The sequence below is a fragment of the Sorex araneus genome, chromosome 1, assembly GCF_027595985.1.
Source record: "Sorex araneus isolate mSorAra2 chromosome 1, mSorAra2.pri, whole genome shotgun sequence".
Taxonomy (NCBI): Eukaryota; Metazoa; Chordata; class Mammalia; order Eulipotyphla; family Soricidae; genus Sorex; species Sorex araneus.
Genome location: NC_073302.1, coordinates 4,229,583 through 4,255,505, shown reverse-complemented (window position 1 = coordinate 4,255,505; position 25,923 = coordinate 4,229,583). Strand labels below are relative to the sequence as shown.

The 25,923-nt window shown below is 60.4% G+C and overlaps 1 protein-coding gene across 4 annotated transcripts; it reads right to left on the bottom strand.

The window, feature by feature from the left end:
* Positions 1 to 756: 756 nt before the first annotated feature.
* On the bottom strand, positions 757 to 25,870 carry KYAT1 (kynurenine aminotransferase 1). Of its 4 annotated transcripts, none has more exons than XM_055134278.1 (14): positions 25,770 to 25,870; positions 11,622 to 11,737; positions 9,205 to 9,263; positions 8,164 to 8,311; positions 6,128 to 6,277; positions 5,949 to 6,035; positions 5,715 to 5,843; positions 3,452 to 3,572; positions 3,089 to 3,165; positions 2,912 to 3,001; positions 2,376 to 2,562; positions 2,229 to 2,308; positions 1,245 to 1,331; positions 757 to 1,153 (listed from the first exon to the last, which is right to left on the bottom strand). In XM_055134278.1, the coding sequence occupies exons 2-14, from the start codon at positions 11,730 to 11,732 to the stop codon at positions 1,088 to 1,090; spliced, it is 1,392 nt and encodes a 463-aa protein (XP_054990253.1). In that variant the 5' UTR covers positions 11,733 to 11,737; positions 25,770 to 25,870; the 3' UTR covers positions 757 to 1,087. The 4 variants fall into 4 exon arrangements, with proteins under 4 accessions (XP_054990253.1, XP_054990272.1, XP_054990261.1 ...); XM_055134297.1 differs by lacking the exon at positions 25,770 to 25,870 and adding an exon at positions 9,678 to 9,775 and having other exon boundaries at positions 11,622 to 11,733; XM_055134286.1 differs by lacking the exon at positions 11,622 to 11,737 and having other exon boundaries at positions 25,770 to 25,860.
* Between the last annotated feature and the right edge of the window lie 53 nt (positions 25,871 to 25,923).

Sequence of the window (25,923 nt, the reverse complement as noted above, 5' to 3'; positions counted from 1 at the left end):
AATCCTAAACCTTCATATCTCTTCATTCTCAGCAATGGAAACTTAATAATCAAATGCTTCCTTGTCAGTAGGTCTGTTCTTTTTGGGGGGGAAATTCCAACAACAATAGTGAGTTTTGTGTTGAAATATGGAATGTAATCAAGGTAAAGAGAAAATGAAGTGAAATTTATCAGCTACGCAGGCGGAGGTGGGGGGGTGGGGTGGGAGGTATACTGGGGTTTTTGGTGGTGGAATATGGGCACTGGTGAAGGGACGGGTGTTCGAGCATTGTATAACTGAGACATAAGCCTGAGAACTTTGTAACTTTCCACATGGTGATTCAATAAAATAAAAAAAATTAAAGGAAAATGGGGGGTGGGTGGGCAGAGCTATAGTACAGTGAGTAGGGAGTTTGCCTTGCATGCGTCCAACCCGGGTTCGATCCCCGGCATCCCATAGGGTCCCCTGAGCACAGTCCCCTGAGTAGGGCCCCAAAATCAACCCAACCCAAACATAAACAACAACCCCCAAATAAACCCGACAACAACACACACACACACACACACACACATACACACATACTTTTCCTGTCAGACACTTGAGTCTGAGTCTCTCTCTCTGTCACACACACACACACACACACACACACACACACACACACACTTTCCCTATCACCTGAGTCACGCACACACACCAGGCAGCCTTGACCTGCTGGTGCTCATGGGAACTGACCGCCGCCCCACTCTGAAACAGGTCCGGCAGCGAGAGCCCCGAGTATCTGAATAATTTAAACCTTTATTATCGGCGAGAAGCACCTGCAACTCTCACACTAAGGCAAGTAAGGAACTGAGTCTGGGGACAGGCTCAGACGGCTGCGGGTCCGCAGCCAAGCCTGGGGGCCGGGGAGGTCACAAGAGGTCATGGGGGCAGAGACCCAGGTCACAGGTCACGGAGACCCCCGCCCCTCCGTCCTGTAACACAGGACTGTCAGCATGGAGAGGGGACCCCTGACTTCCCCAGCCAAAAGAACCTCCCCCCCAGGGGGCCCCTGGGACTCAGCTCCTGGGGCGGCTGAGATGGGGGTGAAGATGGAATCCAGGGCGCGGGGTCAGGCCCGGGGCTCCTCCTGCCACGAACGCAGCCTCTCATCCATGGCCTTCAGCGTGGACTCGTTCTGCAGGAACACAGACGGCCAAGGCCTCCCTCCCTCCCCCCGCCCCGGCGGGCTGGGGAAGCCCAGGCAGGCCCCTCTCCCCACTCGCTACCTTCACGAAGCAGAAGCGGACTAGGTAGTCAAAGTCCTTCTGGTGCGGCTGGCTGAAGAAGATGGACACGGGGATGGCAGCCAAGCCCTGCGGAGGGGCAGGGGGCTCAGGCGGGTGGAGGGGCCGCCACGGCCAAGGGTGGGGGGGGCAGGCGGGCACACCCGCACCGGGTGCTGGGGCCGGAGGACGAGAGGGGACACCCAGAACATCCTTCCCAGGCGCCCCATGGGGCCCATGGGGCAAGACTGCACAGCACCCCAGGCCGGAGCTGAATGGGCCTCGGAGTTGGGGGGTCAACACCCACTGTTCAGATGGGAAAACAGAGGCTCTGGCAGGCAGGAATTCCTACCAGTCCAAATGGCATCTCTGAACAATTTATTTTTATTTATTTATTTATTTATTTTGCTTTTTGGGTCACACCCAGCGATGCTCAGGGGTTACTCCTGGCTTTGCACTCAGGAATTACTCCTGGCGGTGCTTGGGGGACCATATCGGATGCCGGGGACTGAACCTGGGTCAGCCGCGTGCAAGCCCTACCCGCTGTGCTATTGCTCCGGCCCCATCTCTGAACAATTTAAAAATAGACTCCGGGTGAGGGAGTGTGTGTGTGGGGGGGAGAGCAGAGACGGCTCTTACTTCATGCAAGGGGCTCGATCCCTAGCACCACACATGGTCCCCTGAGCACTAACCGGAGGTATCCCTGAGCACAAAGTCAGGAATGAGCCTTGGATACAGCCGAGTGAGCCCCCTCACCCAGCTAAAAAAGCAGGGGGAAGGGGGAAAAAAAGAAAAGGAAAGAAATAGGCTCCCTGGGCTGGGAGATGGGGCAACGGCAGGTAGCTCATGCTTTGCAGCACCCAATGGCCAGCACCGAATGATCCCTGGCACCATGGGGTTCGGTCCCAATTCAGGGTTCGTGGCTGAAGCTGGTCTGCCTTTGGCAGCCCCCTGGCACCCTTGAGCAGCCCGCGAGGGCCCACCCACCTTGTTCCTGATCATCCACTTAACAAACCGGCGGTCGTAGGGCTCGTCCGGGGCGCCAGGCAAATCGGGCATCTTTTTCTCTGGGGACAGAAAGCGGGCTGTGCTTCAGGCAGCCCCCGCGCCTCGCCCCCTCGGCCAGGCACTCACTGAAGTCCGAGATGTCTATGACCAGGAAGTAGCTGCCCTGGGAAATGACGGGCCGCAGGCCCACGGACTGCAGGCTGCGCATCATGTAGTCCCTGCTGCGCTGGACGGACTGAGGGAAGCTCGAGAAGTAGCTGCTGGGTTGGCCAAAGTGCTGCAGCTCCCGCTCGAAGCTCTCGGCCACCGCAGCCTGGGGAGGACAGAGCCCACCAGCTCAGGGCGGAGCAGGGCTATGGCCCCGCCCCCAGGCCATGCCCCGCCCTCCCTTAGGCTGTGGTCCCGCCCACACGTAGCCCCGCCCACCTCTCAGGCCGTGTCCCGCCCCCACGTGGAGCCCCGCCCCCTCAGACTGTGCCCCGCCCCACACGGAGTCCCGCCCCCTCGAACTGTGCCCGGCCCACAAGGAGCCCCGCCCTCTCCTCTGGCTGTGGCCCCGCCCCACGGTAAGCCCCGCCCCCTGGGCTGTGGCCCCGCCCCACGCGAAGCCCCGCCCTCCCTGGGCTGTGGCCACGCCCCACGCAGACCCCCGCCCTCTTCACCTGGGCTTGCGTGGGGCAGTGGTAGACAGAGTTCTGGTGCACTGTGCGCAGGTGCTTCAGGAGGTGATCGGGGCCCAGGACCCAGCCCACCTGCGCCGCGAACAAGGCTGGGTTGAGACTCTGCTCCGGCCAGTTCCCGCTGGGGTGGGGGGTGCCGGCCGCCGTCAGAGGACTCACCTTCCAGCCGGTGGCACTGAAGGTCTTGCCAGCGCTCCCGATGGTCAAGGTGCGCTCCCACATGCCAGGGAGGCTGGCTGCCCAAGGCCAAAGAGACAGCTGCTGAGGTGAGGGGGCCTGGGGGGTGAGGCAGCCCCCACTCCGCTAGGGATAGAACCCCTGGGGCGCCTGGACTCCAGCCTCTGCTCCCCGCTAAGCTACTGACAGCGCTGGCTGCATCTCAGCCTCAGGTCCCCTGGGCCCCTGCCCTGGTCGCTGGACGCCCCTGCAGCCCGGTTTGCAAGTCGCCAGTGCGTGCGCCTGCCCGCAGCGCCCTGCTCAGGCTGTGTGGGGGTCGGGGAGGGAGGGGCCACCCGGGCTCACCGATGCTCACGTGCTGACACCCGTCAAAGACCAGCCACTGGTAGACCTCGTCCGAGAAGCAAATGACATCGTGCTGCTGGCACAGGCTGGCCACCTGCTCCAGCTCAGCCCTGGAGAACACCTGCGGGACCCGCCCCGGGCCGGCGTCAGAGGAGACCCCACCTGGCTGAATCCCCGAGGCCAGGAGCAGGCATACCCAGAGGTGCCCGGGAGTGACCCCTGGCCGGCGGGGCTCCCCCTGGGGGGTGGTGCTGGCTCAGTGGGAAGGAAGGCGAGCACCTTCACCCCTGCACCCCTCTCTGGCCCACTGGGAGCACCTCCTCGTGACAGGGTGCTGGAGGGCTCCGGGGAGGGGGCTGACCACCGGCAGGACCCAACGACGAGAAGGCAGAATGTTCGTGCCCGTCCCTCACCCCTTCGCAGGACATGGACTGAAGGACGCCGGGCTGCACCGCGAGCCCCATGGAAACCCGGGGCCAGGGGGCTTGGGGAGCTTCCCAGCCGGCGGGCACGGCAGTCAGAGAGGGCGACGCAGCCCGAGGCCCCGAGGACGGGAGCAGGCCGGAGGGGCAGCACAGGGGGCGGGGCGTTCAACTGCTTTGCTTGTGGCCAAACCAGGTTCGACCCCTGGGATCCGGAACCCCACAGGGCCCCCAGAGCCCACCAGGAGTGAATCCTGAGTGCAGAGCCAGGAGCAAGCCCTGGGCATTGCTGGGGGCAGCCCCACAAAAGAAAAAACAAACAAATAAAACTTTTTTTTTCTTTTTGGGTCACACCCAGTGATGCACAGGGGCCACTCCTGGCTCTGCACTCAGGAATTACCCCTGGCGGTGCTCAGGGGACCATATGGGATGCTGGGATTTGAACCCGGGTTGGCCGCGTGCAAGGCAAATGCCCTACCCGCTGTGCTATCTCTCCAGCCCCCAAACAAATAAAACCTTAAGGGCAGAAGCTCGTGCCTCTGGGCGCCCCCAACCCCGTAGGCCTTGCCCGTCCCCTCAGCCCTGTGTCCCCACGCCCACTCATGAATGGCTCCATCTGCCTCCGAGTTGGGAGCTGATGTGTCACACCTGAGTGGGAGCTGCGGGGAGGGTTGGGCCGGCTTGGGGGGTCATGGGAATTCCATGGCCCGAAGGTGCAGGTCGGGGGCTCGGGAGCACTGGACTGGTATCGGAAGCGAGAGGTCAGGTACCCAGTGAGACAGCCTGCGGGCACAGGTGCCGTCCCGGGCAGACACTGCGGCAGGCCTGCAAGCCTGATGTGGTGGGGTGTTGAGCCGGGTCTTGGGTGGCCCAGTGAGGGGGACCCCGTCATCTGGGCCAGGAAGGGGCGTGAGCGCAGCCTGAGCACGGGAGAAGGCACAGTGGCGGGCGAGGTCTGACCTCACACCGGCCCACCCTGTCCCTGCTTATTTATTTATTTATTTATTTATTTATTTATTTATTATTTTTGGGTCACACCTGTCGATGCACAGGGGCTACTCCTGGCTCTTCATTCAGGAATTACCCCTGGCGGTGCTCGGGGGACCATATGGGATGCTGGGAATCAAACCCGGGTCGGCCGCGTGCAAGGCAAACGCCCTACCCGCTGTGCTATTGCTCCAGCCCCTGTCCCTGTTTATTTATTTGGGACTGGTTCTCAGCCCGCAGTGCTCAGGGGCTAGTCCTGGGCTGGGGGCTGCTCAGGGCGCCACAGGTGGGGGCGAGATCTGAGCCAGAGTCAGGGGGAGGCAAGCAAGGGCCTCCACCCCTGGGCTCACTTTCTGGTCTATATTTTTAAAAAAAAATTTGTTTTAATCATAGTTTAATATGGTGATAACAGTGTTTAAGATTATGACATCCCTCCTCCCCGCCACGGCTGGAGTGATAGCACAGTGGAGAGGGCGTTGGCCTTGCACTCGGCCGGCCTGGGTTCGATCCTCGGCATCCCATAGGGTCCTCTAAGCACCACCAGGAGTAATTCCTGAGCGCAGAGCCAGGAGGTACCCCTGAGCATCGCTGAGTGTGACCCAGATAGTAAAATAATAAATAAGTAAATTATGACGCCCCCCCCCCAAGTGCCCCTGAGTGTCCACACCATGGGTCCCCTCTCCTCTCCACCCCAACCCTGTCTCTGATTCAGAGGGGACGACACTGAGCAGGGACCGTACAGAGCCAGGGGGGGGCGGCCCTGGAGCTGCGGGGCGAGGCCAGGCCTTCCCACTCCACAGGCGGAGACCCCGCGGTGTGACCGGCAGGAAGAGCTGCGGGGAGGGTCCCAGTACCTTTCCTAGGGGGTTGTTGGGCGTGTTGAGGACCAGGGCCTTGGTCCGGGGGCTGAACTTGCTGGCCAGCTCCGCGGGGTCCAGGCGCCAGTTGCTGCTGGAGGCCGGGCCGCCGTCCGGGGAGGGGCTCTGCGAGGAGGGGAGGCGCCCGGGGAAACGCCGTGCTCAGGGGGCCGCCGCCCTCCGCCCTCCTCCCGGGGCCACCACCACCCCCCCGCCGCCGTCCTCACCCACCGGCCTGAGAGGCACGAACACGGGGCGGCCGCCCACCATGCGCGTCATGGGCTCGTAGCAGTCAAAGAAGGGCTCCAGGAGGATGACCTCGGTGGGGACGGGCCCGTGAGGGGGGGCTCGCAGCCCCCACCCCCACCCCGGCCGCCCCCCCCCCCCGCGCCCGCCCCTGCCCGGCTCACCTCGTCTCCCTCGTCCACCAGGGCCTGGAAGGACGTGAACAGGGCGCTGTAAGCCCCCACGGTCACCAGCACGTTGCTCTGGGGATCCAGCTCCCGGCCCAGCAGCTTCCCGAAGAAACGCGCCAGCACCTTGGTCAGCGGCGGGTAGCCCTGGGGGGGGGACAGCGGGCTGAGCCGCTGCACCTGCTGGCGGCCCCCCGCGGTCTCCCGCTAGGAAGGAGACGCCCTCGGCTCCCCCCTGGTTCCTGGAACCCTGTCCTGAGACGGGAAGAGGACCAGGTGCCCGGGAGAGGGGCGCCCGCAGGGACTTCCTGGGGCAGGTGTGAGCACAGCCCGCATGGCGAGGGGACGGAGTCTCTTTGCCGCAGACTGATCACCGCTCGAGGTGCCCGGGTGCCCGGGCTGAAGGTCTCCACTCGGTAAAGAACGCCCGAAGGGGCTGGAGAGATAGCACAGCGGGTAGGGCGTTTGCCTTGCACGCGGCACCCGGGTTCAATTTCCAGCATCCCATATGGTCCTCTGAGCACGGCCAGCAGTAATTCCTGAGTGCAGAGCCAGGAGTGGCCCCTGTGCATTGCCAGGTGTGACCCCCCCAAAAAAAAAGCCAAAAAAAAAAAAAAAAAAACGCCCAAAGCCAGTGTGGACCACAGACAAATTAAAATCTTTTTCTTTGTTGCAGGGGAGAGGGTGGGCCTCAACCAGTGATGCTCAGGGCGGACTCCTGGCTCTGCACTCAGGGATCACTCCTGGCAGGGCTCGAGAGGCCATGTGGGATGCCGGGGATGGAAGCCGGGTCAGTCATGTGCCAGACAAGCGCCCCGGCCACTGTGCCACGGCTCCGGCCTCGCCTGGGCGGGTCTGATCCCGGGAGACGTCGGTGGGGTGGGAGAGTCGGTCAGGGAAGGGAGGGCAGAGTTGAGTGTCCTAACAATGCAAATCTCACCGCAGGCTCGTAAGTTTGCTTCCAGAAACATCTTAACTTCTGTGTTGTGTGTGGCCACACCTGGGGCTGCCCAGGGCTAACTCCTGGCTCCGCACTCAGGAATTACACCCTAACTGCCCTACTATTAGTCTGACCCTGCATCTGGAGCCTTTTTGTTCCGGTTTGTTTTGGGGGGGGGGGGTCACCCCTGGCAGCACCGTAATGAGCCGCAGAGACTGAGCCAGAGTTGGCCTGTGCGGGGCCCTGCCCCTTGCGTGATCTCTCCAGGCCCACGAGCATCTTGGAAAGTTAAAAGAGGGAAAAGAAAAATACAAAGTCAAGGTAGGACCTTATCAGGCATTTTTTTCTTTTAGTCTCCAAATTATTAAGCAAAGATTCCTTAATAAATTTCAAACTGGCAAAAGAAAAAGGGAGGGCTGGAGCGATAGCACAGTGGGGAGGACGTTTGCCTTGCACGTGGCCGACCTGGGTTCGATTCCCAGCATTCCATATGGTCCCCTGAGACCGCCAGGAGTAATTCCTGAGTGCAGAGGCAGGAGTAACCCCTGAGTATCGCCAGGTGTGAGCCAAAAAGCAAAAATTAAATAAATAAATTTCAAACTGGTTAATCACTGTCACTGTCATCCCATTGCTCATTGATTTGTTCAAGTAGGAACCAGTAACGTCTCTCATCGTGAGACTTATTGTCACTGTTTTTGGCATATCCAATACGCCACAGGTGGCTTGCCAGGCTCTGCCGTGCGGGCGGGATACTCTCCGCAGCTTGCCGGGATCTCTGAGAAGGGCGGAGGAATCGAACACGAGTCGGCTGTATGAAAGCGAACGCCCTACCGCTGTGCTATCGCTCCAGCCCCAAACTGGTTAATAAACAGAAAAAAAAAAAAACTTAAGGAGGGTCTGGAGCAATAGTACAGCGGGGAGGGCCTTTGCCTTCACGACTGTCAGTCCTGGCCCAGACCATGAGCACCTCCCAGCCTTGGTCGCGGGTGTCCAGTGGACCCTGCCTGGACTGAATGCCTTGGGTTCTGACCCTTGGCCCCTGACAGCAGCTGGGCCGTGCCCACTCCGCCCCCCGGCTGAGCACAGCACTCACGAAGGCCTTGGTGTACTGGTTGAGCATGAAGTCCTCGGTGACGGCTCGGCGGAATGCCTCCACCGCGAAGTCCGGGGGCGCGAAGTCCGGGAAGCCCTGGCCCAGGTTCACGACGTCATGCTCAGCGGCCAGCTGGGTGTACTCGACCCTGTGGACGGGACAGTCGGGCCCTGCCGGGTGTACCCGCCCCGGATGGGACAGTCGGGCCCTGCCGGGTGTACCTGCCCGGAGAGGATAGTCGGGGCCCTGCTGGGTGTACCCACCCCGGATGGGACAGTCGGGGCCCTGCCGGGTGTACCTGCCCGGAGAGGATAGTCGGGGCCCTGCTGGGTGTACCCGCCCCGGATGGGACAGTCGGGGCCCTGCCGGGTGTACCCGCCCGGGACGGGACAGTCGGCCACTCTACACCCTGCTGCCTGGGCTTTGTCAGGGCTCCAAAGGTCTCAGCTCCTTGTCGACACACGGGACGTGGGGCATGGCCGACAAGGGTGCCATCTCCGGACTGTCCCCGGCACCCCCAGGAGTGATCCCTGAGCACAGCCGAGGGTGGCCCCCAAACCCACACCACACCGACAACAGAACTCCATGACCGCGCCTGTCCGCGCCCTGCCCCTCTCCTGGGCCTGGCCGCAAGGAAGGCTGGCGCGCCCCCACGGCACAGGGTCATCATGGCCGGGGAGCATCGTGCCCTCTGGGGGGCCCGGGGGCAGGAGACTGGGTCAGCCACGCCTGTGCTCAGGGCCCCGGCAGGCAGCAGGTGGGCAGCGGCTTTTCGTTCTCTGTGTGTGGGGTCACTCAGGTAGTGCTCAGGGCTGACTCCTGGCTCTGTGCCCAGGGGCCCCTCCTGGCGGGGCTCTCGGGGGGCCTCTGTGGAGCTGGGCACCAAGCCCAGCTGGACCTCGTGCCCGGCAGGTGCCCTCCCCGCTGCCCCCTCCCTCCTGCAGCCAGACAGCCTAGCTGTGTGCCCGGGGCCGCGGCCAAGCCAGGGGGACTGAGAGTCACGCCCCGGCCCGCCTCGGGGGCACCCCTGCACCCACTCACCAGGGGTTGTGGTCGATGCCCTCCAGCCTTCGAGCCTGCAGCTGCTTGGCCATGGCGAGCTGGAGACAGAGGGAGACGGTCAGGGCCTTGGGGTGCAGCTGCGGGGGGTGAGGGGGGTTGCCCTCAGCCCGAGGCTGCCACTTCCTGGGGGCTGAAAGACGGGTGGAGGGGTGCCCCCCTGCTCCAACCTCCTGGGGGAAATTTAACTGGGAAGGGCTGGACTTGTGGAAGCTGGGGGAGGGGCGGGGGCCTATGGACAGCGGCTGGGGGCTCAGGACCCCTACATGGGCCCATTTCACGGATGAGAACGAGGAGGAAGAGGGTGGAAAGTGTGGGCTGGGTGGGTCACCTTCATCCGCCCAAGTGTGGTCAGGCTGACGGGGCTGGGTCCTGACCTGGGGGACCCGCAGGCCGTGCAGGGGCTCAGGGACCCAACTGCCAACCCCCACTCCCACCGTGTCAACCCCCCTCACCTCCCCATCACTCTCACGTGGCCTCTTGTGGTCCCCTGCGAGTCCTGGTCCCGTGCGGGCGGGGACCCGGTGCCCTGAAAGAGGCTCCGGGCTGGGCTCTGCCAGGGCGAGTGGACAGTGGGACAGCGGGAGGAAGCCAGCGGGGGCACAGCGGCGGGGGGGGGGGACCCCCTTCCCGAAGCCTGGGGCCGGCAGGAGCGTGGCCGCGCCCCTCCGGACTCCCTGTGCCCGGGGCCGGGCCTGACACCCGTTCCCCACGGAGCACGGGAGGCAGGCTCGGGCCCGGCCCAGTCTTTCAGTTCTCGGTAAGTGTCCCCTCCCCCGGCGGTGTCTGGAACCCAGCCCCGGGTCCCGTACATGTGAGACAGCAGAGCCCCCTCCTGGCCCTAAACACTGTCCCAGGAGGGACCCCCTGCCAGAGGGCCGGGCGTCACCAGGCTGCGGCTCAGCGGGGAGGCTCTTGGGTTCACTGGCAGCAGGTATTCTTTATTTTCATTTTAATCAGTTTTCCAAATATTTTTTTTTCTCTCTTTGGGCCACACCTGGTGATGCTCAGGGGTTCCTCCTGGCTCTGCACTCAGGAATTACCCCTGGCGGTACTCGGGGGACCCTATGGGACGCCAGGGGTGGAACCCGGGTCAGCCGTGTGCAAGGCAAACAACCCTCCCCTCTGTACTATCACTCCGGCCCAACTAAGTTTTTTTTAAATTAGTTCATTTGGCTGGTGGTGGAGTGGGTGGGTAGGTGGGTGTTGGGCCACACCCCAGGCTGACTCTTGGTTCTGTGCTCAGGGCTGACTCCTGGTTCTGTGCTCAGGGGTCAGTCCTGGAGGGCTCAGGGAACACAATGGGGTGCTGGGGGCTGAGTCGGTGTCAGAGCAAGTGCCTTGCCCGCCGAACTCTCTCCCTGTGTGCTGCTGCTGCTCTTAGTGGCTACAGGCACGGGAGGAAAATGTCACTTTGCAAAGCTATTTCCTGGGGCCGTGCTCGCTTCGGCAGCACATGTACTAAATTGGAACGATTTACTGGAGCCACAGCTATAGCACAGCGGGGAGGGCGTTTGCGTGGCTGATCCGGGTTCAATTCCCAGCATCCCGTAGGGTCCCCTGAGCACCGCCAGGAATATTCCTGAGTGCAGAGCCAGGAGGAACCCCTGAGCATCGCCGGGTACGACCCAAAAAGCCAATAAATAAATAAATAAATAAAACCCTCCCAACCCCCCACTATTTATCACTATTTATGGTATCTGATCCTAGCAAGAATGCCCAAAACACCGTGTGCATGGTATGACAATTAATTTGGTGGTGGTGTGTGTGTGGGGTTACAGTGTCATTTCGTAAAATCTCTGCCCTGAAATCTCTCTGTGGGGTCAGAGGTGGTCTGATTTCATCCTGTGCTATTTCCACGTTTCTGAACAGAGACAGGGCAGGGCGTTTGGGCGGCTTGGGGGGGTGTTGGCCCGGGGTGGGGGGCTGAATCCCGTCTGCAGCACTGGGAGCCAGTAACCAGCATCTTGGCTCCCGGGGCTGATGAGACGAGCCCGGAGGTGGGAGGGGGCCCGGGAGAGGCTGGCGGGGCGAGGAGGCGAGTGGCGTGTTCGTCGGGGGGCTCGGGTGGGCTCCAGAGTCCAGGAAGGAGAGAAAGGCAGAAGCAACAGCCCCTCAACACCAGGGGCTGCTCAGAGAAGAGAATTCCAGGACCCGGCCACCTTAGGACTCGTGCTGGGGGCTGGACTTCTGCACCCTTCACCGTGCACCCACTGTGGGCGGGGGAGCCGTGCGGGGAGGGGAGGCAGCCAGGCTGCCCAGGCTCATGCAAAGCTGAACACCTCAGCCCAGAAGCAGGGAGCTCGGCCCACGCTGCAGCCACGGAAGCCTTCCTGGAAGAGGAGGCTCATGCACGGTGTGAGAGGGTGGGCGGGCACGGGGCAGCGAGGGGCACTTACAGTCTGGTGCAAGCACCGGGTGGGAGTGGCTCCAGCCTTCTGTCCCTGGAGGCGCTGCCCCAGGCGGCCAGGGAGGGCAGCGGTGCTCCTGAGCAAGCGGCCCAGCGCCATGGGCACTGACAGAGGGGCCAGAAAAGGCCGGGACTTACCGAGTGGTCACTGGGCCCCAGGCAAGGCGCCAAGTGATCTGTGCTTGGCCAGGCGACAAGGGTCACCTGGTCACACGGGCCCCAGAAGACTGACCCCTGCGCCCCCCAATCCGGCACCGACGGGAGATATACAGAGACGGGGGTCCACACTGGTCAGCAGGTGGCCAGTCCCCCCCCACCTGTCTCCTGCCCCAGCTTCTGCGCCCAGCCTTGGAGTTCCCTAAGTGCTGAGAGTGTCAGAGGTCTCAGTGGGCAATTCTGAGCCCCCCTCAGCGCGGGGGGTGGGGTTGGTTGTCCCAGGGGCAGACCCTGGGCTGAGCCCACGGACCTCATGGGGAGCAAAGGGCTGGAGCGCCCCCTGGAGGTAAGAGATGGAATCAGTCCAGCCGGGGGCAAGGAGGGTTCAGGGCTGGTCTGGGGGGCGCAGGCAAGGGCCCCGGCCCTGCCCAGGGTCAGGAAGGAACAGTCTGCTCTGAAAGCATGCGGTCGGTCACGAGTTCAAATCCCTGCTGGTCCACATGGGCGGGGTGAGCTCTGCTGTCTGGCCTCGGGTGAGCACTGCAGCTTGAGAACTTCACCCCCGCGGCTGCCCCCTCCGCCCCCCCGAGCACACTGAGCGGGTGCAAAGCTGGGTGAGCAACGCGGCTGCCTGTGTGAGCCCCACAGTCTGAGGTGCAAGCGACGCCCCAGGGCCCAGCGTGCACACGTGCCTCCCCAGCCTCAACTGCAGTGCGGAGGCCGGAAGATAGGACGGGGGCGGGCGCTTGCCTTGCACACAGCCGACCTAGGTTCAATACCCGGCATCCCGCGTGGTCCCCCGAGCCCCTCCAGGAGCAAGTCCTGAGCACAGAGCCAGGAGTAACCCCTGAGCACTGCCCGTGGGACCCGCAAAGAGGCAAACTCGACACATCAAGACTTGTCCAAAGCCTAAGAACCCACAAACCGAGACAGGCACACACGCCGCAGGACCTCTGAGTGACCCACGCGTCCCTCCAGCGACGGTACTCGGGGGACCATACGGGATGCTGGGAACAAATCCGGGTCGGCCACGTGCAAGGCAAGTGCCCAACTCGCTGCACTATTGCTCTGGCCCCATCACAAAGGAACTGAAAGACACCCATGGGCTGGAGAAACAGGACAGTGGGCGCGGTGCTGGCCTTGAGCACGGCTGACCATGGCTCGATCCCTGGCACTGCAATTTGTTTTTTGGCTTTATTTATTTATTTAAAAAATTATTTATTTTTTGCTTTTTGGGTCACACCCGGCGATGCTCAGGGGTTACTCCTGGCTCTGCACTCAGGAATTACTCCTGGTGGTGCTCAGGGGACCAAATGGGATGCTGGGGATTGAACCCGGGTTGGACGCGTGCAAGGCAGATGCCCTCCCTGCTGTGCTGTCGCTCCAGCCCCCACCCCGAAGCTCTGTAGTCCAGCACTGGCCCACAGCTGCCGGCCTCCTCTGGCCTTCGTCCACTCACGGCCAGTCCTCTACGGCCCAGCCTGGCCTTGAGCTGAGACGCAGCGAGGGACGGGCCTGGGCTCTCGGGGAAGCTGAGGCATCTGTCGCGCGGGGCCGTCCCCTCACCCACCCGGCCTGTCCACGCGCCCGGCCGCTGCTTGCTGTGTCCTCCACAAGCTGATATGTGGGTGGGCCCAGGGGTGCTTGGGGGCAGAAGTGTGTCTGGGGCAGGCAAAGCCGAGAGTGAGACCCCAGCACTGCCCACGTGCCCGAGTGGGGCCCCGGGGAGCACTGCCATGAGGTGGTGTGAGAGCACGGAGGGGCACTGGCCTCGCTGCTCACCCCGTTTGATCTCTGGCACCACATACGGTGCCCTGAGCCCGCCAGGACAGACCTGTGAGTGCAGAGCCTGGAGTAGGCCCTGAGCGCGGCCTGGTGTGGCCAATCGCTCCCACCCCCACCCACCCCCAAAAAAAAGGGAAACAAAAAGAAACAAATAAGGGGCCAGAGCATATAGCACAGGGGGAGGGCACGCAGCTGACCCAGGTTCAATTCCTGGCATCCCATAGGGTCCCCCAAGCACGGCCAGGAGTAACTCCTGAGTGCAGAGCCAGGAGTAACCCCTGAGCATTGCCGGGTGTGAACCCCCAAAAAAAGCAAAAAAAAAAAGAAAAAGAAAAAAGAAAACAAAACATTCACTTTAAGGTACTTTATTTGGGGCAGCCTACCAATTCTCCAATAGGACACTAGGGGGCGCTCTGGCACTTGGCCCCATGAAGATCTCCCTGTTTTGAGGAATTCAGCCCTTCCCCCGGGCTGTGTTATCGCTGAATCGGAATGGGGGAATGGGGGAGCCCGCAGCAAGACCTCGGAGGGGCCAGGGCTGTGTTAGCACTGTCTCAGGACAGCCACATGGCACGTCCCATCGGGAAGGGGACTCGAGGCCAGGCCCCGGCTCAGGGCGGGGAGGAGGGGGTTCCTGAGACGGCGTTTCCGTGCTAAAGCCTTGCGTGTGGCTAACCCCAGTTTGATTCCCAGCAATGCCGGAAATGACCCCTGAGCACTGAGCGAGGCAAAGTTCCTGAGCACCGCTGGGTGTGGCCCACCCTCTCCCCAAATATTTAAACCTGGGACCGCCCCCCCCTGGGAAACCGGGATGGCTGGTGCCATAGAGTGACCGAATACGGAGTCAGCTGGTCCTACCCTGGTCCCACTGTCCTGCGGACTTGTCCAGGTGCTCCAGTTCCCACTGCGACCCTTCTGTCGCCTCCGGACCCTCTGGTTCAGAAGCGGCTGTGCTTCCCTCTGACCCCTCCCCCACTCGCCCTTCTCTGCCTTGGCAGGTGCGCCTCTGTGCTAAAGCATGACCCCGGTGCCCAGGTCAGGACAGGAAGGAGGGCTGGCACACGCACGCTGCCGTGGGGACTGCACACCAGCTCCACGAGGAAGGTGCCCTCGGGGACAAGGAAGGACACCGTGAGGACAGCCAGGAGCCGGAGGCAAGAAGCAGCAGGTGGCAGCCAGGATGCGGGCAAAGGCAGCCCGAGGCTGGCTACAGAAGCCATCGTGGCCACAGCGGGAAAGGGGGACGGTCCCCCTAACCCGCAAGGAAAACAGGACCACCATGAGATCCGGTGGCCCCACTTGGGCTATGAGTCTGAAGGATGTACAAATGCTCGTTTGCAAAGACCCCAGCCAGCCCTACGCTCCCTTCAGCACCGCCACAGCCGTGAAGGTCTGGAAGGATCCGAAGACCCCAGGGTGGGCGAGTGGGTAAAGTGGTGCAGATGCACGCGGGAATACGGCTCAGGGGGCTGGGAGAGCGAAGGTCTGGAGCACGCGGTGCTGTGCGGGGCCTGCAAGTCCCCCCCCACACCCCCCCCCGCACCACAGGAAGTGACTCCCGAGCACTGGACTAGGAATAGCTCCTGGGCACTTTATGGGCCCAGAGATAAATCAACAAAAACAAAATTAGAAAAGATGGAATCTTAGTTTGTCCTAGGTTTTGGGGTCACACCTGGCTCTGCGCTCAGGGGTCACTGCTAGCGTGGCTCAGGGGGTCCATATGGGGTGCTGGGGGTCCAACTGGGGTCGGTACCATCCAAGGACAGTGGCTTCCCCCCTGTAGGTACATCTCGCTCCAGTGCCACTTAGCAAGGAGGACCCCCGTCCGAAAACCCCCTCGTCCCCGGGCAAGTGGACAGGTTGTCCCCTCAGAACACGCGCCGTGAGCCGCCACTGGCGGTTCACGTCGATGTCGGGGAAGGCTGGAAGGCCGGGGCGACCCTCCCCCAGCGACCACGCGGGGCCAACCTCAGGCTGGGGAGGTGGGTGGGTTGGGGGCATGTTGTTCGCGGATCCGCCAGCAGGGGGCGCGCAGAGTCAGCCCGTCTCTACTGGGGCCGCTGGACCCTGGGGTTCGGTGCTCGAGGGCACAGGGGACGCTGTGGCGCACAGTGAGGAGTGGGTGAGGACAGGTGACACCCGTCCAGGGCTCCCTGTGCACGGCTGGTCCAGAGACCTCATCCGGGTTCCCTGGGCCAGCCCACACCTGGAGAGGAGGGGGCGGGGCGGATCCCAGGCCACGCCCACCGAAAACTCCCGGCCCCCCCTCCCCGCCCCTTCCAGGAGGCCAGCTCTGGCCTGCAGGGCTGGTCATCGGCTAAAGGACAGTGACCTCTTATCTACCTACCTCTTACCTATCTATGTCGCTGGAGCGACACTTTTTCTGGGCCAGGGAATTTGCTGAGCACCCCAGTGGGGGGTCAAGGTGGGGTTTCTTGTTTCTTGGGGTTTCTCCTGGCTCTGCACTCAGGTGGGGTTTCTGAGCCTGGCAGGATGGACCCTCGGGCTGCCACTTTCGGAAATTCTGAGGGGCCGCAGCGATGGGACAGCAGGGAGGGGTCTCCCTTGCACGAGGTGGACGGGGTCTCGAGCCCGGCACCCCATGTGGTTCCCCGCCCCCCCGCCCCACCAGGAGCGACCCCGGAGCGCAGAGCCAGAAATAAGCCCTGAGCATCCCCAGATGTGGCTTTCTGGGAGCTCAGTGAAAGGGAGTGAACTGGTCTCCCCACTCACATTGATGAGTGGGGTCCTGTGATTATGGGACGGGGTCTACTCAGCCCGGGCCAAAGGCAGGGACTGAGCTAGCTCCAGGCCGGGCGTTCTCCTGCAGGCTGGCTAGGCTGAAGACCGTCGTGCTCCTGTCATTTTGCCTGAACCTGTCTCAGCTCCATGAGCTCCGTTAGAACCACGCGGGCACAGCCTAACCCAGATAATCAGTCACTGAACCCACTGTGCCTTAGAATGCAAGAAGGATCTTACCCAGGAATACCAAAAGACCAACATCTCCACCACTGGATCACTGGCATCCCATCGATTTGCTCGAGCGGGTGCCAGTAACGTCTCCACTCGTTCCCAGCCCTGAGATTTTAGCGGCCTCTCCTTACTCAACCTTCCAAACGGAGCCATATTGGAGGCTCTTTCAGGGTAAGGGGAATGAGACCTGTTATTGTTACTGTATTTGGCATATCGAACACGCCACGGGGAGCTTGCCAGGCTCTGCCATGAGGGCAGGATACTCTCGGTAGCTTGCCGGGCTCTCCGAGAGGGACAAAGAATGTATATAAGAGAATACAAATAAGTATGGTAAAACCAAACATGTGTGCTGCTTTAGGTATATCAGTGGGAACATCTCCATGGGGGGGGGAATTAGTAAATGATCACTAGGAAAAGGACAACGGCCAAGATACTTGAAGAGGTGCGGGGTCTGGGGGCTCACTCAAAGGAGAGGAGTTTGTACTTTGCAGGGGGGAGGCTCAGGCTTGCTCCCCGCACACATGGTCCCCTGAGTCCCACCCAGGGCAGTCCCTGAATACAGCTGGGTGTGGTGAAGAAATAAATAAAAAGGATGCTGAGTTTTACCTGTAGCAGACTGCAAATGAAAATGAAACACGATTTACTGAGAATAAGATGGGAACTCACAAACTGATCCTACAGAACACAGGAAGGCCACACTCCACGGTAAGAGAACTAAATAAAAGGGTTTAGTGGTATAATTACCGGTGGGCAATTTAATAACAATAACATACCAACATACATTATTCTTTATTGTTATGTTTTTTGTTTGTTTTGCTTTATGGGTCACACCTGGCGATGCACAGGAGTGACTCCTGGCTCTGCACTCCGGAATTATTCCTGGCGGGGGACCATACAGGATGCTGGGAATCGAACCTGGGTTGGCTGAGTACAAGGCAAACACCCTACCCGCTGTGCTCTCACACCAGCCCCCATGTTTTGGTTTTGAGCATCCAGTGATGCTCAGGGACTACTTCTGGTTACTCAGAAACTACTACTGGTGCTCAAGGGCCCAAATGGGATGCTGAGGATCGAACCTGGGTGGGCGGCATGCAAGGCACGCACCCTATCCACTGTACTATCTCTCTGCTCTAACATACATTACATTTTTGGGGGGAGTGGCACACCCAGCGATGCTCAGGGCTTACTCCTGGCTCTGCACTCAGGAATTACTCTTGGCGATGCTCAGGAGACCATACGGGATGCCGGGGACCGAACCTGGCTGGGTTGCATGCAAGGCAAGTGCCCTGCCCCCAGTTCTATCAGTCTGACCCCATACCTTATACAATACTTACTCTTCTAGGACTGGGAGTGATAGCGCAGCGGGTAGGGGCGTTTGCCTTGCACGCAGCTGACCCTGGTTTGATTCCTCCGTCCCTCTCGGAGAGCCTGGCAAGCTACCCAGAGTATCCCACCCACACGGCAGAGCCTGGCAAGCTACCTATGGCGTATTCAATACGCCAAAAACAGGATCAAGTCTCACGATGGAGACGTTACTGGTGCCCGCTCAAGCAAATCCATGACCAACGGGACGACAGTGCTACTGTGCTACTCTCCTAGCAATTTATCTGACGTGGGCCAGAGAGAGAATACAAGGGTTAAGGCACCTGCTTTCCAGGCGACCAATCCCAGTTTGATCCTGACACCCCAAATGTCATCCAACACCCGCCGGGACTGATTTCTGAGCAGAAGCAGGAGTCAGCCTTGAACACTATTAGCCTGCAGGGGGAAGCTGGAATGGAAGTCGAACCCTCGCCCAAACACTATTGGTTGTTACACAGGAGACTGTTCTTTTAGGGGGGAGGCTCTGGGCTCTGGGCTCACTCCTGGCAGTGAGTGGGGGGCGAACCCATGTGTTGGCCAGGTGCAAGGCAAGTGCTGTACCGGCTCCAGTTCTACTTCGGAGGCCCTCCAGGAAGACTGCACCGGGGTCTTGTTGTGAGCAAGCAAAGGCATGCCCTGCGGCCCTTTGGAGTCACTTTCTGTACACAAGTGCTCACAGCAGTGTCCCTATCCTCAAGGGACCAGTGACCTCAGAAACAGTATTTCAAGCACCCTTATTCAAGGACATTCTCTTCTTTATATGTGTGTGTGTGTATGTATGTTTACTTATTTAGTTTGCTTTTTTTTCTCACACCCGGCGATACACAGGTGTTACTCCTGGATCTTCACTCAGGAATTACTCCTGGCAGTGCTTGGGGGACCCTTTGGGAGGCAGGGATCGAACCCAGGTTGGCGGCATACAAGGCAGATGCCCTACCCGCTGTGCTATCGCTCCAGCCCCAAAGGGCATTCTGTTCTGAGTCAAATGTTGCATGACATCAAGAAAGAAAAAGACAGGAAGGAAGGAAGAAAGGAAGGAAGGGAGGGAAGGAGGGAGAGAGGGAGACACAGACTCAATCCCCGGCACCCCATACAGTCCCCTGAGGAATGCCATGAGTGATCCCTGAGCACAGCCAGGAGCGTCCCCCCCAAGACAAAACAAAACACCAAAATTAAAATCAAACCAAGAAAAGCACCTATGAGGTGATGGCCGCGTTAACTGAGGGTGTCGTTTTACCGCATATGCCTAGTGGCAGAGCCACACCCTGCACCCGGCTCAGGCTGGGGTCCGGGGTCGGACCCCCGGCACAGCGCACACACCGAGTCGCTCCAGGGCCATCACGTGGCACCCCAGGGCGCTCCCCAGGAGCACCCGCCCTCGGGGTCCGTCACGTGGCGGGAACGCGGACACTGGGCTTCGCTGTCGGAGGCGGAGCTGGTCCCTGCGTGCCCACCAATCAGCGGCAGGCAGGCCTTCCAACACGGGATCTGATTGGCCCCCGCGGTGTGAGGCACACCTGTGCTTTCCAAGGCGATTTGCGAGCCAAAGGGCAGGGCTGCAAGGCTGAGTGTCATTGTGCTTGTTTGTTTGTTTGTTTTGTTTGGCAATCGCTCCCTAAAGGAATAAACTGCCGCTGAAGTTTGAACCCTGGAGTTATGCAAATAACCCTGATACTTGACTTGGTCCGCAGTCCTTCAGCCCTGTCACTGTCACCCCATTGCTCATCGATTTGCTCGAGCGGGCACCAGTAACGTCTCCATGGTGAGACTTACTGTTATTGGTTTTGGCATATCGAATACACCACGGGGAGCTTGCCAGGCTCTGCCATGCGGGCGGGATACTCTCGGAAGCTTGCCGGGCTCACCCAGAGGGGCGGAGGAACCGAACCTGGGCCGGCCGCATGCAAGGCAAACGCACTACCTGCTGTGCTATCACTCCAGCCCCCTGCAGTCCTGTATAGAGATTTATACAGCCTGTATAAATTTATGCAGCCCTGTATAAAAATTAAATTAAAGATTTAATTTTTAATTTTAAAAAAGCTTTTTTGCGGGGGTGGGCTTTATGGGTCACACGCCGTGATGCCCGGGGCTAACTCCTGGCGGTGCTGGCGGGACCGTATGGGATGCGGAGGACCCAACACGGGTCTGCCGCGTGCAAGGCAAACATCCTACCTGCTGGACTACCGCTCAGGCCCCAGAGTTTTATTCTTTATTCTGTTTGGTTTTGTTTTATTGTTTGGTTTGGGGGCCACAGCTAATGGTGCTCAAGGGTGGCTCCGGGCAGTGCTCAGGGGACCTTGCGGTATGGGACTCAAACACAGGCCTCCCATTGCAAACCGGGTGCGCTGGTCCTCTGAACCTTCTCCCTAGCCCTCACTGGAGTTATATTAATTATTTTCTCTTAATTTCTTTTGTTTTGGATGTTGGGCCACACTGGGGGTGTTCAGGGCTTACTCCTGGCAGTGCTCAGGGAACACTATGAGCTGCAGGGGATCGAACCCGGGTCGGTCACACCTGAGTGGGCTGCGTGCAAGGCAAACGCCCTTCCCGCTGTACTATCACTCCGGGCCTCTTAAATTTTTTTTTTTAAGGGGGGCTTCCACATGGTAATGGGTAATCAGGAGACCCCAGGGCACACCCGTAATTCTTGGCCAACTGGTGTTTGCATGTAAGAGCCCAAGGATGCAGTAACGCAGTACCCCAGGCCCCCTCCAGGTGGTGCTCTGGAGGCCTCCAGGGCTGTACCCACTCAAAGGACTGGGGGGTGGCCGGAATCAAACCCGGGTCGGGCACATGCTAAGTCTGACATTCTCCTAGCCCTGCAGAGTTGCAATTATCTGAAACTGTCCTTAGAAGGGGCTGCGCTTCATTCAAAATCTTAGAATAATGCGTTGGTGCGGCACCTCGTACTCTACAGCACTGATACGCCAGGAATAGCACACCACATGGATGGGACTCAAAGTAGAAGGCAACCAATCTCAAATAGAAACACAACTCCAGGGGGCTGGAGCGACAGCACAGCGGGGAGGGCGTTTGCCTTGCACCCGGCCAGCCGGCGCGAGTTTGATTCCCAGCATCCCATATGGTCCCCTGAGCACTGCTAGGAGTAATTCCTGAGTGCAGAGCCAGGAGTAACCCCTGTGCATCGCCAGGTGTGACCCCAAAAAGCAAAAAAAAAAAAAAAAAAAGAAAGAAACACAAGGCTGTATGACTTGACTGAAACTCAATCATGAAAGCTTTGTAACTGTATCTCACGGTGATCCAACCAAGTAAATTAATTTTTTAAAAAAGGAAGAATCACACAAGGCTTAATCTGTACTAACAGGTTAGTAACTTATTATACAAGGGCTTAATGGACCTGGGTGAGACACAACAATCTTGACACACTTTTTTAAAGGGAATATTTTTTTTTTTTTACCATTTTTAGCGAATGATTCATAACAAGCAATACAAAATAAATTATTTAAGGCCTGCTACTGGGGCAGGCTCGGGTGGTGGTTGGGAAAAATGAAAATAATGATAGTGTGAAAAGGTGTGTAATGGAAGTGCGATTGGTGTTGGAATACTGAATGTAAAAAAACCATCGTGAACCACTTTATAAAAATTCAATTCAATTCAAAAAAGGCTGTGCTACTTTTTTTTTTTTTTTTTTTGCTTTTTGGGTCACACCCGGCGATGCTCAGGGGTTACTCCGGGCTCTTCACTCAGGAATTACTCCTGGCGGTGCTCAGGGGACCATATGGGATGCTGGGATTAGAACCCGGGTCGGCCGTGTGCAAGGCAAACGCCCTACCCGCTGTGCTATCACTCCAGCCCCCAAGGCTGTGCTACTTTCAACCTGGGCACCCGGTGGACAGCTGGGGACAGGGGCAAAGCTGTGCCAGGGGACCCCGAGGGCTTGCCTGGACCCCTGAGGTTGCACACCAGGGGTGGCGTCTCCCTCAGAGGCCCAGGCAGTGACTGGCGGCCAGGTGGGCTGGGAGGCCCCAGGCTAGTGACCAGGGCATGGGGGGCCTCAGCTGGGTTCCGTGGCTGGCCTTGCCGAGCTGGGACGGCAGGTAAAGCCCGCGTCTCCGTGCTCCCCCTCTTCAGAGAGAACCTTTGCTTTGAACAATCCAGCCTCCAATCCCTGAACCCTGGCAGACCTGGATCCCCCTCTGTTCTAAAGGGGGGGGCACGGTGGGGGGGATGTGCAGCCTCAGAACACAGAGAGCAGGGCTGGCCTTGCATGCCGCCCACCAGGGTTGGATTCCCGGCATCCCTTATGTTCCCTGAGCACTGTTAGGAGTGATTCATTCCTGAGTGCAAGGTCAGGAATAACCCCTGAATTCCCACCTCCCCCCCAAAAAAAGGACCAAGAATATTTGGTGAGGGGCTGGAGAGATAGCACATCGGGTAGGGCGTTTGCCTTGCACGCGGCCGACCCAGGTTCAAATCCCAGCATCCCATATGGTCCCCTGAGCACTGCCAGGAGTAATTCCTGAGTGCAGAGCCAGGAGTAACCCCTGAGCATCACCAGGTGTGACCCAAAAAGCAAAAAAAGAAAAAAGAAAGAAGAAGAAGAATATTTGGTGAGCACCTCTCCGGAGCCCCTGAGTTAGGGACACAGCACAGACCAGGAGAAGGGGGCATAGCGGGGATGGCCCAGGCCAGACTGCCTAATCCACCTTGGGCCACAGAGCCACCCCTGCGGCTTCGGCTTGCAGGAACGGCCCGGCTCCACTCTGCTCTACACCTCTGCCTCGCAGCCACTCAAAGGGCGTTTACCTACAGCCTGGGACCTGCCAGTGACGACAAGCCGTTCATAGGTAAGACTCTGACTCCTTACACAGTGCCCGTTCCAGACCGGAGCAGGACCAGGCTTTTTTTTTTTTCCTTTTTAGGTCACACCCGGCGATGCACAGGGGTACTCCTGGCTCTGCACTCAGGAATTACTCCTGGCGGTGCTGGGGGACCCTATGGGATGCTGGGAATCGAACCCGGGTCAGCCGCGTGCAAGGCAAATGCCCTACCCGCTGTGCTTCTCTCCAGCCCCCTTTTTTTGCTTTTTAGCTCACACCCCGAGATGCACAGCGGTTACTCCTGGCTTTGCACTCGGGAACTAGTCCCGGTGGTGCTCGCGGGACCCTATGGGATGCTGGGAATCGAACGCCCTCCAGGACCAGGCTCTTATCGGAGAATAGGCCAGATTTTCTTTGCGGGGGTGGAAAACACATTCCCTCTTCAGGGTCCAAAGAGCCCAGGGTTCCCCGCACCGCGCCCCCCACCCCTCCCGGGGGAGGCGACCGCGTGCCCGGCGCGATCTAAGCCGACTCGCAGCCCTCGGGCGGGCGCTGGAGCTGGCAGAGGACACGGAGGCCACCGGGCGCCGGGCCGGGGCCGGGGGCCGCGGGACACGCGCGAGAACCGTCCGTGCACGCAGCGTGGCCCGACTCGGGGCGTCCCCGCGGGTTTCCAGAAGGGGACCCCGAGCCCCCAGCAGGCACAGGACTTACCTAGCTGGGGTCCCGGACACCAGCTCGGACGTCCCGTCCGCAGAGGAAGCCGGGGAGCCGCCGACGGGAAACTTCTAGGGCTGGGCAGTGCCCCGGGGGACTGGGAGTGGCCCTACCTGGCAGGAGCGACTCTTCTCCCGCAGCGTCTGGGGGACTTTGGGCGGCCCGTGGGGGCGGCTCCGCGGCCCAGGATCCAGGTGACCCGAGGACCCCTGGGGGAGCCGGCCGGGGGGCGGGGCCTAGGGGCCACGCCCACCGCGGGGGCTGGGGCGGGGCCGGGCTCCTCCCGCGCCCCGCCGCCCACCTTCCGGCTCTTCCTTGGTCGCCCCTGGCGGGCTCTGAAAGTCCACCCGGGGCTGGAGGGATAGGACAGCGGGGAGGGCACTTGCCCTGCACGCGGAGTCCCATCTCCGGCATCCCACGTGACTCCCCCCACCCCCCAACACCGCCCGGAGTCACCCCAGAGCACCGCCTGGTGTGGCCAAACAAAACAACAGCACAAAGCCCTTCCGGACTGCCCGCACCCCCGCTGACCAGGTGACCCTCTTCTGCGCTCCACACACATGCTCCCTGCGAACTTTGCCTTTGACGTTACTGAACTCCCAGGACCAAAGCTCAGTGTCCGTTCTGCTAAACTAGCGAATCTGGCGCCCAGCAGGGCCCCCAAAGCACCTGTGCCAATGACCAGTGGGGTCTGCGGAAGAGACCCATGATGTGAGGAAGTGTTAGGATCCCCTTTGGGCCACTTTACTTACTGGTGTGTAAAATGGGACTATCTGCATAGGCAGCGGGGCGCTCTCCGGATGGGGATGGGGACACCCACTGGGCGATCGTGCCCTGTCCAGGCTGCACATCCTGTTGGCTCCTGCTGTTGTACGTGTTCCAGCAATAAACAGTTGCAGGAGGCCTGCTGAGAGCCAGGCCCCAGGCTGGGTGTTGAATGTTGATAACAGAAAACTCAGGAGGGAGGAGGGTAAGTAAGCTGGGACGGAGTGTAAACTCCTCCAAGGCTCACATTCCAGCTCCTCCACTTCCTGGCAAGAGCTGTTGCCAAGGTCCCTAACCTCTCTGGCCAGTTTCCTCCTCCAGCACCAGGGGAAAACAAGATCTCCCAGCGGGGCAGCTGGAAGCCGCACTGCTCGACATCGGTGTTTTATTTGTCTGGGGGCCGCAGCCAGCGGTGTTCAGGAAGCACTCCTGGCTCTGCGCTCAGGGATCACTCCTGGTGGGGCTCAGGGGACCATGTGGGGAGACGGGGATGGAATCCCGATCAGGTGCATGCAAGGCAAACGCCCTATCCGCTTTACTATCTCTCCAGCCCCTAGCATCAGTTATTTATTTAAATATTTTTGGAGGGGCCAGTTGTGCTTTGGGGTCACCCCTGGCAGGTCGGGGGTCGAACTCAGGTCAGTTGCATGCAAAGGCAAGTGTTCTACCCGCTGTACCCGCTGTACTATCGCTCTAGCCCTGCATCAATTTTGGGGGGAGGGGGGTGGTTTACATTTGGCGATACTGAAGGTCTGGCTCTGCTCGCAGAAATCACTCCTGGTGGGCTCGGAGGATCATATGGGGTGCCGGGGGATTGTAGCTGGGTCCCTGCGTGCCAGGCAAGCGCCCCATGTGCTGTACTATCGTTCCAGCACCCCGCCCCGCAGTAGTTTTTTAAAGGACCCAACTGTATGAATGGCAGTAAATTCCTCCCGCTGAGATGGCGCGCGCGGTACCCACCCACCCCTGCACACCGCCTGCTCCTCTCCCGAGGCACCCTCAGCTCCTCGCAACTCCTGCGCGCCTGGTAGGCACTGGTGCTCACCCCTCCCCCGAAGAACCACGTTCGCTCGCACAAACGGCGGCGCCAGTCAGTGCGCTTCTTCCCGCCCCTCTCGGTCTCCGTCTCGGCTGCCCTGGGAGCTGTGTGGCCTCGGTGCATACTGCACGTCTGCCACCTGAGTCTGCACGGTCGGGTAGGGGCGATGGTGATGCCCGACTACGGACAGTGGGAGCTGCGAGGCCTCGGGATCCATCCGAGCGCCGGAGCCGGCAGCCCGGGACCTGTTGGCGTCGTCCCTGCTCACAACTGGCCAGATTTCCTAGGGGTCCACGTTCCCGGCACCCTGGGGTTGAGGAGAGGGACGTGTGTGCAGAGAGGACCGGCCTGGCGGGTCTCAGGGTTCCGGGCGGTTTGGCGACCCCCCCGCGCTCCTCGTTCCCGCAGATGCGGCTCCTGGCCGGGCGCAGTCAACTGCGTTAGTTGGGCACCTCGTAACACAGCTAGGACGCAGGGATAGTCGAGCTGAAACAGTTACCAGACCCTCGGCCTAGCGTCCCTACCTCGGGGTCGCCACGCCGGGGTACCAACTACTCACCCCCCGCCTTGACCGCTACGCCCTGCGTCTCCCGGGCGCGCCCCGGAGGTGATGCTCTTCGTCGCTGTCCCTTTAAGAAGGCCGAGCCCGAGCTCTGCCACTTCCGCCCCAAAGCAATATGGCGCCCGCGGCCTGGGCGAAGCCGAGGATGGTG

What these genes read in the sequence shown, in the direction of transcription:
- KYAT1 (XM_055134278.1), bottom strand. Translation starts at nt 11,732, where the DNA reads ATGGCGCTGGGCCGCTTGCTCAGGAGCACCGCTGCCCTCCCTGGCCGC. An exon ending in AGTGGATGATCAGGAACAAG is followed by an intron (nt 1,332 to 2,228) that starts GTGGGTGGGCCC and finishes GCCCCTCCGCAG; the next exon opens with GGCTTGGCTGCCATCCCCGT. An exon ending in TCCGCTTCTGCTTCGTGAAG is followed by an intron (nt 1,154 to 1,244) that starts GTAGCGAGTGGG and finishes GTGTTCCTGCAG; the next exon opens with AACGAGTCCACGCTGAAGGC.